This window comes from Erpetoichthys calabaricus, chromosome 9, assembly GCF_900747795.2.
Source record: "Erpetoichthys calabaricus chromosome 9, fErpCal1.3, whole genome shotgun sequence".
NCBI classification, from domain to species: domain Eukaryota; kingdom Metazoa; phylum Chordata; class Cladistia; order Polypteriformes; family Polypteridae; genus Erpetoichthys; species Erpetoichthys calabaricus.
In genome coordinates, this window is record NC_041402.2 from 120957348 (window position 1) to 120971902 (window position 14555).

Consider the following 14555-nt stretch of genomic DNA (forward strand, 5'->3'; position numbering starts at 1 on the left):
GACAGAAGCAGCTATGTCTTTATCCCAGTTGAGACTGTGAGTGATAGTTGTGCCAAGAAATTGAAATGATTCCACCCATTGACACAGTGAGGAGTATCTCTTAAAATCCACAGCCATTAATATTGTTTTCGGGGGATTCAAGTTAAGGCTGTTGAGGGTGCAACCAACTGGCCAGCTGATCCACCTCCCTCTGATATGGCACCTCATCCCCTATCTGTGGTCAGACCAATCAGGGTGTTGTCATCAGCAGTTTAACAGATGGGTCACTGGAATTGCAGTCATTTGTGTACAAAGACTAATGAAGAGCAGACAGAACACAGCCCTGAGGGATCCCTGTGCTCAGGGTCAGGGGCCCTGTCTGATATTCATTTATCTTCACTGTCTCATGTCTGTTTCTTAGAAAGTCAGAGAACCAGACACGTGTTAGTTCTTGCCTTGCACATAGGATAGGAACTGCTATGCACAAGTGTTTTGAACAGTAAGCCACACAGCATGTCACATATCAAGGTCTTTACTTTGCCACTATAAATAGCAATTTAGCTCTCTTTTAAAAAGAAACTGGACACAATTGGCTTCCATGTGTAAGTCTCTTGTTCTTGGCGCCCTTCTTCATTTTTTGCAGTTTGTATTTAGTTCATAATTTTAAAAACAACTCACCAAAACTGCCATGCATTTAAAAGCTCGTAAGATCCCCTGGGTATGTAATGTTTCTGTCTCACCACCTGGAGACACTATTTTAAAAAAATGAAAAGCCTTCAAAATGTAACCCAGCTGGCCTTTTGAAATACTCTTTATTAGGAAGAAGAAAAATTGAACTCTTTATTAGGTAGAAGGAAAATGTATAAAATGAATTCAATTTTCATAAATACAAGTGGAAACCAAAAAAATCATATTGCTAGTGCAAACTATGTGACAATATTAAGACAAGCAATTTTCTAAAACATCAACAGTCAGTCATTATCTAACCCACTTATTCCTGAATAGGGTTATAGGGGGTACAGTCACATCAACATTATATACATATTGAAGAATTTTTTTTTTACTTATGTCATGAAATCTTACTATAAAAAACACAAGTAAAAAGTTCCAAAGACATAACCAAAAAAAAAAAAAAAATAGCTCAGATTATGTGATGGTAGTTTTCAGAAATTCTTTATCTTGTAAATCCGGAATCGTTTTATGAGATGTATTCATGGCAAAGCGAAATGGTGTTTGTTTTTTTTTTTTAAAGTTATTTGACAATTGAAGCCACCATGTGTTAAGTGTCAAACTTAAATAAAAGCCAATTTTGGTATGTGTGTAGTTTATTATATCTTGATAATGACTACTAAAATGTTATGGATGGAAAAAGTTACAGTTCTAAAAATAACAGGAATTTGTCAGGCAGTAATTAATAGAAGGTGTAATCATGAGCCTGGAAACCTGCACAGTTGTATTTTTGTAATTGTATTTCTCTTTTATTTTTTATGTTTTATTTTTTCAGCTCTGTCCAAAACGTAGCCAGATTACATGGTTTTCTTTGTCCTCCTTTGAAGCTCTTTGCTTGCAGTTTCACTGCTTTTCAGTAGATAGTGCTTTATAAAATACCTGCACTGCCATTTTCTTGTAAGCGACTTACCTGCAATGTTAACATTGACTTGTTAGTAATTAACATGCAGATTCATATGCCAACAGGAGGTGTTTACCCAATGTAAAATATGTACATTGGCCAAGTTAGCTGCTCATTAAGTAAAGTGGAGGCAAGGCAGCTATTCTAGTTCCCAAAAGAACTAGCAAAAATGTAATCTCCAATGAAACCAGTGATGAAATGCATCCCTGGGTATCCAAGACGTTAAATGCAGCTCATTGCAAGAAAAAAAAAAACTATTACCTCTTTTCAAATGAATTAACAGTTTCATTGGTGGATTAAGGACGTTTGAAAAAATGCAAATATTTCAAGAATTTTGATCTTGTTATTTTCCAGTTTAAGACCAAGAATAATTGATAAAATGTTACTATTTCCAGTTATGTATGAACAAAACTATAAAACTGAGGTCAAGCCCACAAAAATCCACTAGAGCTACATGTAACTTATATAAACATTTAAGTGTGACTTCTATTCTCAATCCAAACAAAGGAGGAAACTGTTGAGCATGGGTGGTATAGAACATGGCCAAGTGACACTCACTTCAATGTAAAGGGAGAACTACAGTGAAGCAATCGTGTGACAAAACGGTCAAATGTGCGCTCCTCTGATTAAAACTGCAAATTTCTAGAACAGGAAACATGCAGTAGCATAGATTGTTGTTACTTTAATGCTAATTTTTCCAGTTCTCTACAAACAGTACAGTTTATGCCTCTAATGCATTGTTATGAATAGGGTACATCTATCTATACAAATTACATAATATAAAATTGGTAAAGGTCTGAGTCAGGCAAAAGCGCTTATACTTCTGGCCCTTGAAGCTTCATCTTGGTCTCAGTTGCCATCTTTATGCCATGACATGTGCAACATGACTGCTGAATTGGGCTTCTCACAGTCAACAGAGGTGTGGTCAGTGCACCTAGACTGACAGGAAATGCTCAGTTGTGCATGCACGTGACTTAGCTGACATGATAACAATGGCGAAGTGATCCCATCTGGCATAAAGACAAAACAGAGGTGAAGATACGCGGCATACGCAAGGCATTGCTGGCAGGAACCATAACGAATTCTGTGAAGTGATGCACACCATTATGCCTAGAAGAGGCACTACACACGTGACTGCTGCTGAGTGATGCACACTGTACACTGTGCAAATGGGAGACAGTTTAAAGGCTTGAATAATAATATTTCTCCACCAGACCAGGATGGCGCTGTACTCTAAATCTTTCTCCTTTTTCCCTCTGCAGACCATCAGAAGCACCCACCTCTTACATAAATCACTTCTTTTTCCGCTTCAGCCATCCCTGCCTCCAAATGACATCATCACTTCTGCTTCCAGTCCCTCTGAATCCACCTCTTTCTGTCAGCCTGCTTTATAACCACATGTTGCCTATATACTATTAAGTGAGGGATCAGCCTCAACTTCCACATGATGTGTAAGAATAAAGGATTTAGAATTTATAGTCCGTATCAACAGCTCAGCTTTTTCATCCATGGAATCCTCTATTAAATCCCCCACAATATGGGTTATCCATGTTCAGATGAGTTGAGGATGAAAAAGATAGGGAAAAAAAAAACAAAAAAACATACAGCTACCTGATTTTCATGGCCTGAATAAACTGACATCTCTCCTTATTTCCTTACAAAAGTACAGGATTTCAACAACGCATACAACCCTTACATCCAAGCCTTTAGAAATACAAGTTGAAGAAAAACTACAAAATCATTGACTGACGGTACACAGGTTCAAAAGTTAAAAAAGTACTTCCTCACTGCTTTTACACAAGGCAAATGTCATTATAATGCACAACACTTTGTACATCTGAAGAAAACTACTAAAAGACTTTGTAACTTACCCTATTTACAACACATATACAATATGAACAGCTCATTACTTTTTGCATTCATGGGAGCCTCTGTTGATAATCCCCAGGATTTGGTGCCCTTTACACAAGACCAACAATGTTATAATGTTTCAATGTCTTTTTGCTCATCAGTTAGTAATCAGTGTCCCCACTTCCTTCCCCATAGTTGTTAAATATGTATGACTAGCCATCCCCCGCAACTTCACCCGCGTATTAGTGAAACAGGACAGTAAGGAGGGCCCCACCCAGCTCTCTACTCCGGACGTCACTCTTCCCCCTCCCCTTGGCCTACAGCCTCTGTCTCAGATTAGCTCAAATATATCGCTCCAGCAAGTGAACTATGATTCTTAGTGCAATGAGAGAAGTTGCAAAATCAACCGGAATGTTCAAGGAAATTATAGAAAAGATCTAACACTGTGAAGTAGTTCTCTCGTTCGCTAACTAAGCGGAGTTAAGGTTACGCCCAAGGCAGACGCGTGAGTGAGGAGGCCCCTGCCCCACTATGAGTTTCTCTCGGATTTGTGCTAATAAATAGGTACCGCAAGCAAGCTATGATACTTAGCGCGATGAGAAAGTCGCGAAATCAACAGAATGTTCAAGCAAATTTTAGAAAAAACCCCGATCTAAATCCGTTAAGTAGTTCTCTCGTGAAAAGTGGACAGACATACCAACGGGTCTATAAAACTATAAGAAATTTCGTGCTTGGACCATGAAATTTTTAAAACGGTTTGTTAGCGAGTACCTATGTGCCAAGGGTAACCTACATCCCAAATTTCAAGTCCCAAGTCCTCATGGTTCGGGAGATTTCGTGATGAGCGTGTCAGTGGTATTTGGCTTTTATAAATATACTGTAGATTACAATCTGTCTTGGAAATTACTGGGTTGCCCTGTCATGTGAATGAGCAAAGACAAGTAAATTCTGAGCATTCACTCAACAAAAAGAAGCTTGGATCACATCCTGCATCTTTATCAACCTCAGTTGTCTTTCCACACAAATTACACTATTAAAACATATCCACCAAAAAGAATCAAAGTTAATGATTAGTAAGATCCCATTTAATCTTTTTTGACTTTTACATGTATACAGCAAAAACAAATGTATATCAGATAACAGTACATAAAGAACAAAAAGAAAAAAAAAACACACATAAAACATTACAGAAAACACATCAAAGAGACAGAAAAAAGGCCTTCAAATAAATTTTACAGTTAACAATTAGTCTGTAATTTTAGAAGTATATCTCAAAAAATACATCTGTTATTAATACTCAAATAAACATTACAAATGATTAAAAATGTATTTTGTTACTACTACAGTAACACAAGTTCATATTTTTCCAAGTAATCCTATTTCAAAGCCAAATATTGTAATTAAAATATACAACTGAATATATGGTACATTTTGATTAAAAAATAGAACTACATATTGAATTATATGAAAAATTATTACAAGAAAAATGGAGTGAAATGCAGTCATAATTACTTTACTTTACATCTTGATAAGGGCACTTCTTTACTAATGTATTCTTTTCAAATATTTAAGAACTGCACTGCTATAGTAAAAGTTCCAAGCATAATTAGTGTACAGTAAACAAGAAATTTCACATAACTGTTTGCTAGGGTTACAGAGTTACTTGAAAATTATTTTGAAATGCCCACCATGATTCTCAAAAGGGAGGAGCTATTTAAAAAAATCAAGGACACTTCTGTAACAAATTATGTAAACAAAGAGAACCATTGTGCTTTCCTTTTTGGAACAAAAGCCAGGTGAAATGAAATGTCTTACAGTATCATCAGAAATAACACAAATAAAAAACAGCCCATGCCAAACTATGCCAAACAGTTGCTAAGCAAAACCTTTTTCATGCCGACACTGCTAAATTCAATCTCTAGTGATAATTACTAACAGTTCTATCCAAGGCCCTACTCAATTTGCTGTACTATTTGTAAGATAGGGTCTATAAATGGTGGACTTTAAAATAAACATGTTTTTATGGAATGCAATTTTACAAGGGCTTTTATAAATAAAATGACAAAGCTTACCCTTGAAAGAAATTAACCATACACACGAACAAAACCATAACATGTGACAATATGTCCCTTATATGATTAAAAAAAGTTGAAGATTTCTTAGCCACCATCCTGTGAACAGTTTATTCCCAAGAGTTTCCCATGGATTATGACTATGTTATGCAGAATTACATTTCTGTAATTTGTTCTTTTTCATGAACTAAAGACATCCAAAAGCTAAAAGCACGAACTGATTTTGTCAGTAAATATTTTAAGATAGTGGCATTAATAGTCTATAATAGTTCTTCAATAGTTCAATACAAACATTTCTTCAATAGTTAAGTGAAGAAATGCTACTGAAGTACATTTAAGGATGTCATAAGCTCACCATTTTCCATAGCTTTCTTCATAGTATTTTTGTATTTAATACAAATTTTATTCTTAAAACATTCAGACATTTTAACAACATGAACATAGCACATAACATGGACATCTCCTTGAAAGGAATCTTAAAATCTGTTTGAATTCATTCACAACATGACTTGAAATTTTATGTTAAAAGTGAAAAAATTTCCAACTAGAAACCCTTTCTGTGTCTGTGTAATTTGACATTTCACACCTCTGTGCCAGGTAAAACCAGGTGCTCCCAAATCTAACAGGGAAACCAAATGTTATTGCACTACCCAAATTGTGCTCACACAGTAGCCTTTGTGTTGGTTCACTGTTTTGATCGACGACCTAAGGGAACAGATTCTACTTCACTGCTGGTTATCTTCCCCAGGAAGGGTGAAAAGGAGGAGCGCACAGTGCGGTTCATAAGTGGTTGCTGTGGACGAAAGTTATTAACCATGCTCTTTTGTTCTTGCTCATCTGCAGATGTGAAGAGCAGACTTCTAAATACTGCCAACTGCAAATGAGAGAGTAAGAAATTCATCTTATGAAAAGCTCTCAGTCAAGGTACAGGATGTCAGAAATGAATAGTTTAAATACAAGAAATATGCTTCAAGTAACTGCATAAACACTTACATGGAAAATCATAAATAAAACAGAAAAACCATGCATGAAGAACCATGAAGTACATGGTTGCTTATGGGAAGTTCAGATTTCTGCATCTTATTCTTTATTTACCAGGAATTTTGTGGTAACAGAGTCAAGCAAGTTTAATTACTGTAATGTAAATCTCTTAGGTTTTTAAAAAGATTTCCGATTCTAATTTGCAAACCTTTTAGTTTCTACTAAATTGCATGTACAGAGAGTGTTAAAAAATATAAAAAAGCTCTCTTTAAAGCTCGCTCAGAATACAATTCTACAATAATAGATAGCAATAATAAAAATCCTCGGGTACTGTTTAGAACAATGGCTAAATTAACAAATGGGAATTCAGATCTACAGTGCAAAATACCAACAGATATTAGCAGTACAGACTTTATGAACCTCTTCAATGAGAAAATTAAAAATACAAGATCCCAGATCTCAGCATCACAGTACAAACCACATATTAGCTTAGCAGACCCTGCCTCACATTGCATTCAGCACTTTAATAATTTTAATCCTGTAACTGAGCAGGAGGTCTTAACTTTAGTTTCTAAAATGAAACTCACTACTTGTTCCCTAGATCCAGTGCCAACAAAACTAGTAAAAAGTGCAATGAATGTTCTTGCAGCGCCTATTCTAAACATCTATATATATATAAAATCCCTGTGTGCGTCCAGGTGTCCGTGTGTGGGTGTCTTCTGATGAAGTGCGCATGCGCGGGGCACAGTGCGATGCGCGATATTACTGTCAGAGAAAGTTAGAGGCATTTTACGGAAATACAAACCAGTATTACTGCAAGAGGAAATTAAAGGTACACAATACAGTGACGCATATTACAGCCACATACACGCCAGTATTACTGTCAGAGGAGATTAAAGGCATATTACCGACGCGCACGCCTGTATTACCGGCAGAGAAAATTAAAGGTATATTACGGACGTACAAACCAGCGGACGTACAAGACAGTATCCTTCAATGAGGGCGCGCACAAAAAGGCGAGCCTCAAAAGGGTGACCTCAATTGAGCGCAGCGAATAAAGGCGCGCGTAAATAAACATCTGCACCTTTGTTGCTCTTCACATATTCCAGAGCCATTTGAACTAAATTATCTATGAACGTCTTTATTCGCCGCGCTCAATTGAGGTCGCCCTTTTGAAGCTCGCCTTTTTGTGTGCGCCCTTATTGAATAGAGCCGTACAAGACAGTATTACTGTCACAGAAAATTAAAGACACACAATACACGGTGGCAGCCCACGAAGAATGGTAAGCTCAGCAAGTAAACATCAACAAAAGAAAGGCTGAAAGAAAGAAAAATACGACCAACAAAAAGATTGAGGTCAAAGTCCCTTGCCATTTAATACTGACTGTTCCTACTAATGTTTATGCACTACTGTTCTAGCGCCCGTTATTGTAACGGGCTAAATGACTAGTTATCAATAATTCATTATTGGATGGCACAGTACCTGATGCACTAAAAGTGTCAGTCATTAAACCATTACTTAAAAAGTCAGACTTAGACCCACACATATTAAACAATTATAGGCCTATTTCAAATTTGCACTCTCTCTAAAATACTAGAAAAAGTAATCACCAATCAGCTTCAGTTACACCTTACGCATTACAATTTATTTGAGAAATTCTAGTCGTAGTACAGAAACAGCACTAACACGGGTTGTAAACGACATTCTGATATCCTCTGATGAAGGAAACTCCACTGTAATTATGTTGTTAGACGTAAGCGCAGCATTTGACACCACTGACCATTCTATTTTACTGCACAGGCTAGACAGTGATGTTGGGCTTACAGGCACTGTGCTCAAATGGTTTAGTTCTTATTTATCAAATCGATTCCAATATGTACAGAAATGTGCTGACAGTATTCCATCATTATACACAGAAGTGAGATATGGTGTCCCGCAGGGCTCAGTACTGGGACCTTTACTGTTTTCACTTTCCATGCTTCCACTGGGATCCATCATTAGGAAACATAATGTTAACTTTCACTCGTATGCAGATAACACCCAGTTATACATTTCATTTAGATCAAATGAAGTTTCTCCAATGTTGTCTTTAATTAGTTGTGTTAATGAATTAAAGGAAAGGACTGATGAGAACTACTTGTCTTTAAACACAAATAAAACAGAGATGTTAATTGTTGAAGGGAATGAATATTTTGTCATCATTTAACTCGTTGTAATCACCATTAATTTTACTGAATTAGCCCACAATCTAGGAGTTATCTTTGACTCTAGCATGTCATTTAAAGCCCTGCGGTGGGCTGGCACCCTGCCCGGGGTTTGTTTCCTGCCTTGCTCCCTGTGTTGGCTCAGATTTGCTCCAGCAGACACTGCAATGCGGTGTTCACTGGATGTTCAAACTGTTCTTTATACAGCCTCCAGTTAATCAAAAATGCTACTGCAAGAATTATTACAAGAACAAGAAAATACGAACATATAACTCCAGTTCTTAAATCCTTACACTGGCTCCCGGTTAAGTTTAGGGCAGATTTCAAAATCCTCCTTTTAACATATAAAGCATTAAATTGCCAAAGCCTGGCTTACTTGACTGAAGTTATCATGACTTACAAACCAGAGTGCACATTAAGATCTCAAGATGCCTGTCTGCTGTGGAAAGCATACCCCCAGACACAGACAGACAGACACCAGAATGTCCAAAACACACTTCTTTTATTTTCCTACAGCACCACAATGCCTTCTTCAGGCCGCCTCTTTGTCCTCCTCTTGACGTCATCCTTCTTCCTCCCGACTCTTGACCTTCGACCTCCTCTCGCCCTCCTTACAAGCTTCGTCGTCTTCTTCCTCCCAACTCTGGCTCCCTTAGTGGAGGGAGGCGGCCCCTTTTATTACGACCCGGATGAGCCCCAGGTGCTCCCCATGACATCCATTCCTGGTGTGGCGGAAGTGTCAGGAGAGCACCTGGAAGTACACCGGGTGCCCTTGGGATTACTTCCGGCAGCACTTCCTGGTGTGGCGGAAGTGCTGCCATCCAGGACTCCCTAACTGTCCGGGCGCCCCCTGGTGGTGGCCTCGTCTTCTCACAGTGGTGAGTGTCCTGGCTCCATTCCTGTGGCCCCCTATTAGGCCCGGGCGGCTGCCCTCTCGAGGCCGAGGAGAAGTATTGTCCAACTCGGGGACTGTCCAGGCGTCCCGGCCGGGCAGTGTCCCCGCTCATCCGTGACACTGCTTATGATTCCAAGGATTAATAAAACAACAGTGGGAGGTCGAGCTTTTAGTTACAGGGCCCCTAAACTGGGTAATGGTCTGCCTGCTACTATAAGAGATGCCCCTTCGGTCTCAGCTTTTAAATCCTGGCTGAAGACTCACTACTTCAGTATAGATATACTGACTAGAGCTGCTGATTAACTGTACATCTGCATCTCTGTTGTTAGTCATTAGCACTAAAACATAAGTAACATCTTCTTCTTCTTCTTTCGGCTGCTCCTGTTAGGGGTCGCCACAGCAGATAATCATCTTCCATATCTTTCTGTCCTCTGCATCTTGCTCTGTTACACCCATCACCTGCATGTCCTCTCTCACCACATCCATAAACATTCTGTTAGGCATTCCTCTTTTTCTCTTCCTTGGCAGCTCTATCCTTAGCATCCTTCTCCCAATATACCAAACCAACTCAATCTCGCCTGTCTGACTGTCTCCCAACCGTCCAACTTGAGCCGACCCTCTAATGTACTCATTTCTAATCCTATCCATCCTCGTCACACCCAGTGCAAATCTTAGCATCTATTAACTTTGCTACCTCCAGCTCGGTCTCCTGCTTTCTGGTCAGTGCCACCGTCTTCAGCCCATATACCATAGCTGGTCTCACTACCATCCTGTAGACCTTACCTTTCACTCTTGCGGATATCCATCTGTCACAAGTAACATGATAGTTATAAATTTGTTACTAACCCTCACCTATTCTGTTTCTCTTCTCGGTACTCAAAATGTGGCACTTGGTGCCACGGCCACCTGCCAAGTTGTTTTGCCTGCCTAAGGTAAAGTCATCCCTGATGAAGCAACGCAGGAATTGTGGGGTAGAGGGGTCCTTTCATCAGATTAGCTGGCCCAGCACTGTTTCAACTGTGGAATGGCCAAATGCTCCGTACTTGTAAAATTTTTATTTTTATACTGTATTGAGGATTTGTTCTGTTCTGTGTATTGTATTGTATTGAAATATATTGACCCCCTTCTTTTTGACACCGACTGCACGCCCAACCTACTTGGAAAGGGGTCTCTTTTTGAACTGCCTTTCCCAAGGTTTCTTCCATTTTTTTCCCTACAAGGGTTTTTTTTCCTTGTCTTCTTAGAGAGTCAAGGCTCGGGGGCTGTCAAGAGGCAGGGCCTGTTAAAGCCCTTTGCGGCACTTCTTGTGTGATTTTGGGCTATAAAAAAATAAATTGTATTGTTTTGTACTACGTAAACTGGGTAGAAATTAATTATATGCTTTATACCAGGGGTCCTCAATCACAGTCCTGGAGGGCCGCAGGTTTTTGTTCTAACCCGGTTGCTTAATTAGAAAGCAATTTTTGCCAATAATTTAATTTCATGGCTTTTTAGTGCTTTAACTCTGCTATGTCAGGTAATTCTCACATCCTAAATTTTCTTCCCCTTTCTAAAGATATCATCCAAATGATTTGAAGGCTAAAATGGATGAGTAATTCTCAGTCCTTCACTTTTTTCTCCTCATTTTCCTTCCAGTATTTAATTAAACCCAATAGTGCATGATAAATACACACAGGTGTAAATGGTAACAAACTAAATGGAGAAATGTTGGTCTCTTTTGTCATTTGCATGTTATTGCTAATTAGGAGCAATTAAAAACCAAGAATACAGCTGTTTAAGACTAAAATAAGCAATAAGGGTTCAAAACCTTAACGAGCGAGACAACTAAGTGAAGCAGAAGTGTTACTTGAGCAATAAGTGCTTCTTATTAAGCAGTTGGGTTGGAGCAAAAACCTGCAGCTACTGCGGCCCTCCAGGACCGTGTCTGCTTTATACAGACATCATCTGTTCTGTTTGACAATGCCTATCCTCATATTGAGCTAATGTAGTTAGCGGTCGTTCCCACTTGAACCTTCCATAAACCACACAGATACTTGAAACTAGTTTTGTTACTTTTCACCAGAAGGCAATAAAATTGCTGTTATTGGTGACATCTACCTTATGCAACTGTTCAACTGACAACTGTCTCCCTGCCATTCTGAAATGCAGGGCAGGTGCAGCCATCTATCGGCAACAAAAAGAATTTTATGTGAAATCTCTATGTGCAGGGCAGGTGCTGTGCTATGTAATAAACTTAAGTTATAGCATAATGAAAAATTGCATAATTAGATCTGTACCACCCTATACATGTACAGCAATTGTTTTTAAAACTTAGAAAAAAAAATTAACCAGTGACCAGTGGTGCTTAAACTAACAGCCCAAGTTTTAAGGTAACATGTGATAGCCTAAAATAAACTTTGACTGCACAAACATTAAAAGCCATGTATATTTGCTTTGCAGTTTGAGCAAAAACAATTTAAAAAAAACATTGCTGTAAACTATAACTCAGAAGAATATGCACAGTATTTTGATATCAAACTTCCAGTAATTTTAATCTTAATTTTACATTAGTTGTTTTCTGTCTCCAAAATAGTAACATACCTACAATAAAAAAAATGTATTGGTTGTCCTTTTCACAATTGAAAACTGAATTATTCTCCTGTATATCCATAAACTGACTCAAGCAGTTTCTATTCTACCAGATTCTATTGGTCTTTTAATATGTACAAAATACTATATAAATAATAACTGAAGTACATTTAAATTAAGAGTACATTTAAATTAGACACCATTAACACATTAATGTTTTTGATGATCCTGTGAAATTCTCTTATGACTGAGACATAGTTACTTTGTAGCAACCGCAAAATACGGGATGCGACTACTACACTTCACAACCCAACCGGGGGGTGGACGATGTTTGAAGGCACAATAGCATAACCATATTCCGGCCCTCGTCCCCTCTTGCCACAATACCCTTCTAAATAATTTACAGAAAATAAAGCGCAACAGGAAATGGGACAGAAAAAATATATTAACAGTTGTTGTTTACATTAACTTGCCCGGTGCCCGGGTGCTCATTAGTGAACCCCTTCCCTAGACGCCCCCCCTAACCCCCGGTTTGACACAGACAATAAAAAGAAAAATGTAAATAATAAGAAAACTGTTCTTTGAGAATGCAAAAGAAAGATTTAGCTTAGTCCACCATATAAGAAAACAAGCCCCCTGCAGTTCAGTTCCTCCTGTAAGGCAGGTGGAAGTACAACAGTCCTTTGGCGAAAGGCTTCTCCACGGAACTATCACGAAGAATGAAACTCAGGTATCTGACTCACCAGACGGGAGCACCCGGAGAACACCAGACCCTGGCCTCTTCTCGGGGATTCGTCACTTGAATATTTCTTCGGGGTGGCCACCCATGAATAGCAGACGTCCCTGGGTGAAGTATGATCCTGAAGAACTTCTTTGAGTGTGGATAGTCAATGCGTTGCCTTCAGCCTTATCCTTCCTTTTTTCCTCCCCTCTCCTTGATCCGCCATTCCCCTTAAAAAGAAAAAGTTTCCCGCCGAAAATCCTTGCCCCTCACGGTTGTTGTGGGAACCTCACGCCAGCAACAGGCAGCTGGAAAATTTACTCGGGCGGGATCCTTCCAGACCGGGGCGTCACCAAAGGTGCCTGAGGGGCTATTTAAAACACCCTCCCAGCCAACATTATAAAGTGACGGACAATCCAGAAGGCTAACACGACTGTCCGTCATGTAGCCTTGCTACAACTTCAACAATGGATGTTAACTGCAGTAACACAGTACGGACACAACAGTTTTCCTTTGAATGCTATACTAAGTAAAAGTTGTCTTTTTCCGGACAAATCTAAATATTTAAGTTGGCAACCTTGTTTAATGATTTACTATTAAAATTTGTCAAAATAGCCTGGAGCAGAATAGACGAAGGATTTTTCACTTTTGCTTGCAACCTCACGAGCAGCAAAGAAATTACAGAGTGTTGTGTCAAAAAGCCTTTACTGTATTTGAACTCTTCATCTATTTAGAATTGATGGAAATTATTAATAATTACTGAAGAAACTTCTGAAGACTTAACAAAATAATAATTTTTTGAAAGTGGAGATGAATGTACTATTATTGGAGTTCACAGTCAGTCCATGTTCTTGAAAAAGTCCTTGCTGCCTTCAAATTCATTCCTGACCTGAAATACATAATCCATTAAGGTCAATCTAATTTTAACTTCTCAACAGGATCAATCCTTCTTCCTTGTTTAGACCTACATCCAAAAATGCTAATTCCAGTCTACTAAGTGGACGCAGAACTCTTAAAGAAAAATTACTTTGATTTATCTCCTCTTTTTCCATCTACAGTTTGGACGGTCTTCCCCCAGCTAGGAAGTCCTTCAGGAAGGCCCTGTCCCAGCTCTCCTCCAGAGTCTAACATTGAAAATTTAAACCAATTTCCAAAAAAATTTCTTACCAAATCAGAATTGTTCATAGGATTTGGAGAAGGCCTATAAATATCTTGGGAATGTCAAACCACAGTGACCTCTGATGGTCAGTTCCACTGCACTCCTGAGCTTTCCACAGTCCTTAAATGGAGGAACATGTCTCTTGGGCAACTTCCTGCCAACCATACTTCCCATCACCAGACATCATGTCACTGCCGACTGCTGTTACAGGATATCCATTAGATTTAGAGGGCACACTGCCAACTAATACAACCTCTTCTCACACATATCAATATGGTAGCATGCATCTCCACTGGCATTATGCAGTTAATCTCTCTCTCTCCTTTTCTGTCTTAGGGCATTTCTGGGCCCTGTTACTAAAATTTGACAACCTGGTAGCCCCTTGCCCAGAAGGAAACTTATTAAAAACTGTTTTTATTGATAGGGTCAATTACCCCGATCTAAACTCGAGAGGGTCAATTACCCCGATCTAAACTCGAGTGGTATTCAGTTGT

The 14555-nt window shown here is 38.8% G+C and overlaps 1 protein-coding gene across 1 annotated transcript in view; it reads right to left on the reverse strand.

Moving 5' to 3' along the window:
* Positions 1-4523: 4523 nt before the first annotated feature.
* Positions 4524-14555, reverse strand: part of ca5a (carbonic anhydrase Va) — a 45825-nt gene continuing 35793 nt past the window's right edge. Inside the window, 1 exon segment of the mRNA XM_051932234.1 lies at positions 4524-6406. Coding sequence (XP_051788194.1) covers positions 6218-6406 — 189 coding nt within the window. The 3' untranslated portion in view covers positions 4524-6217.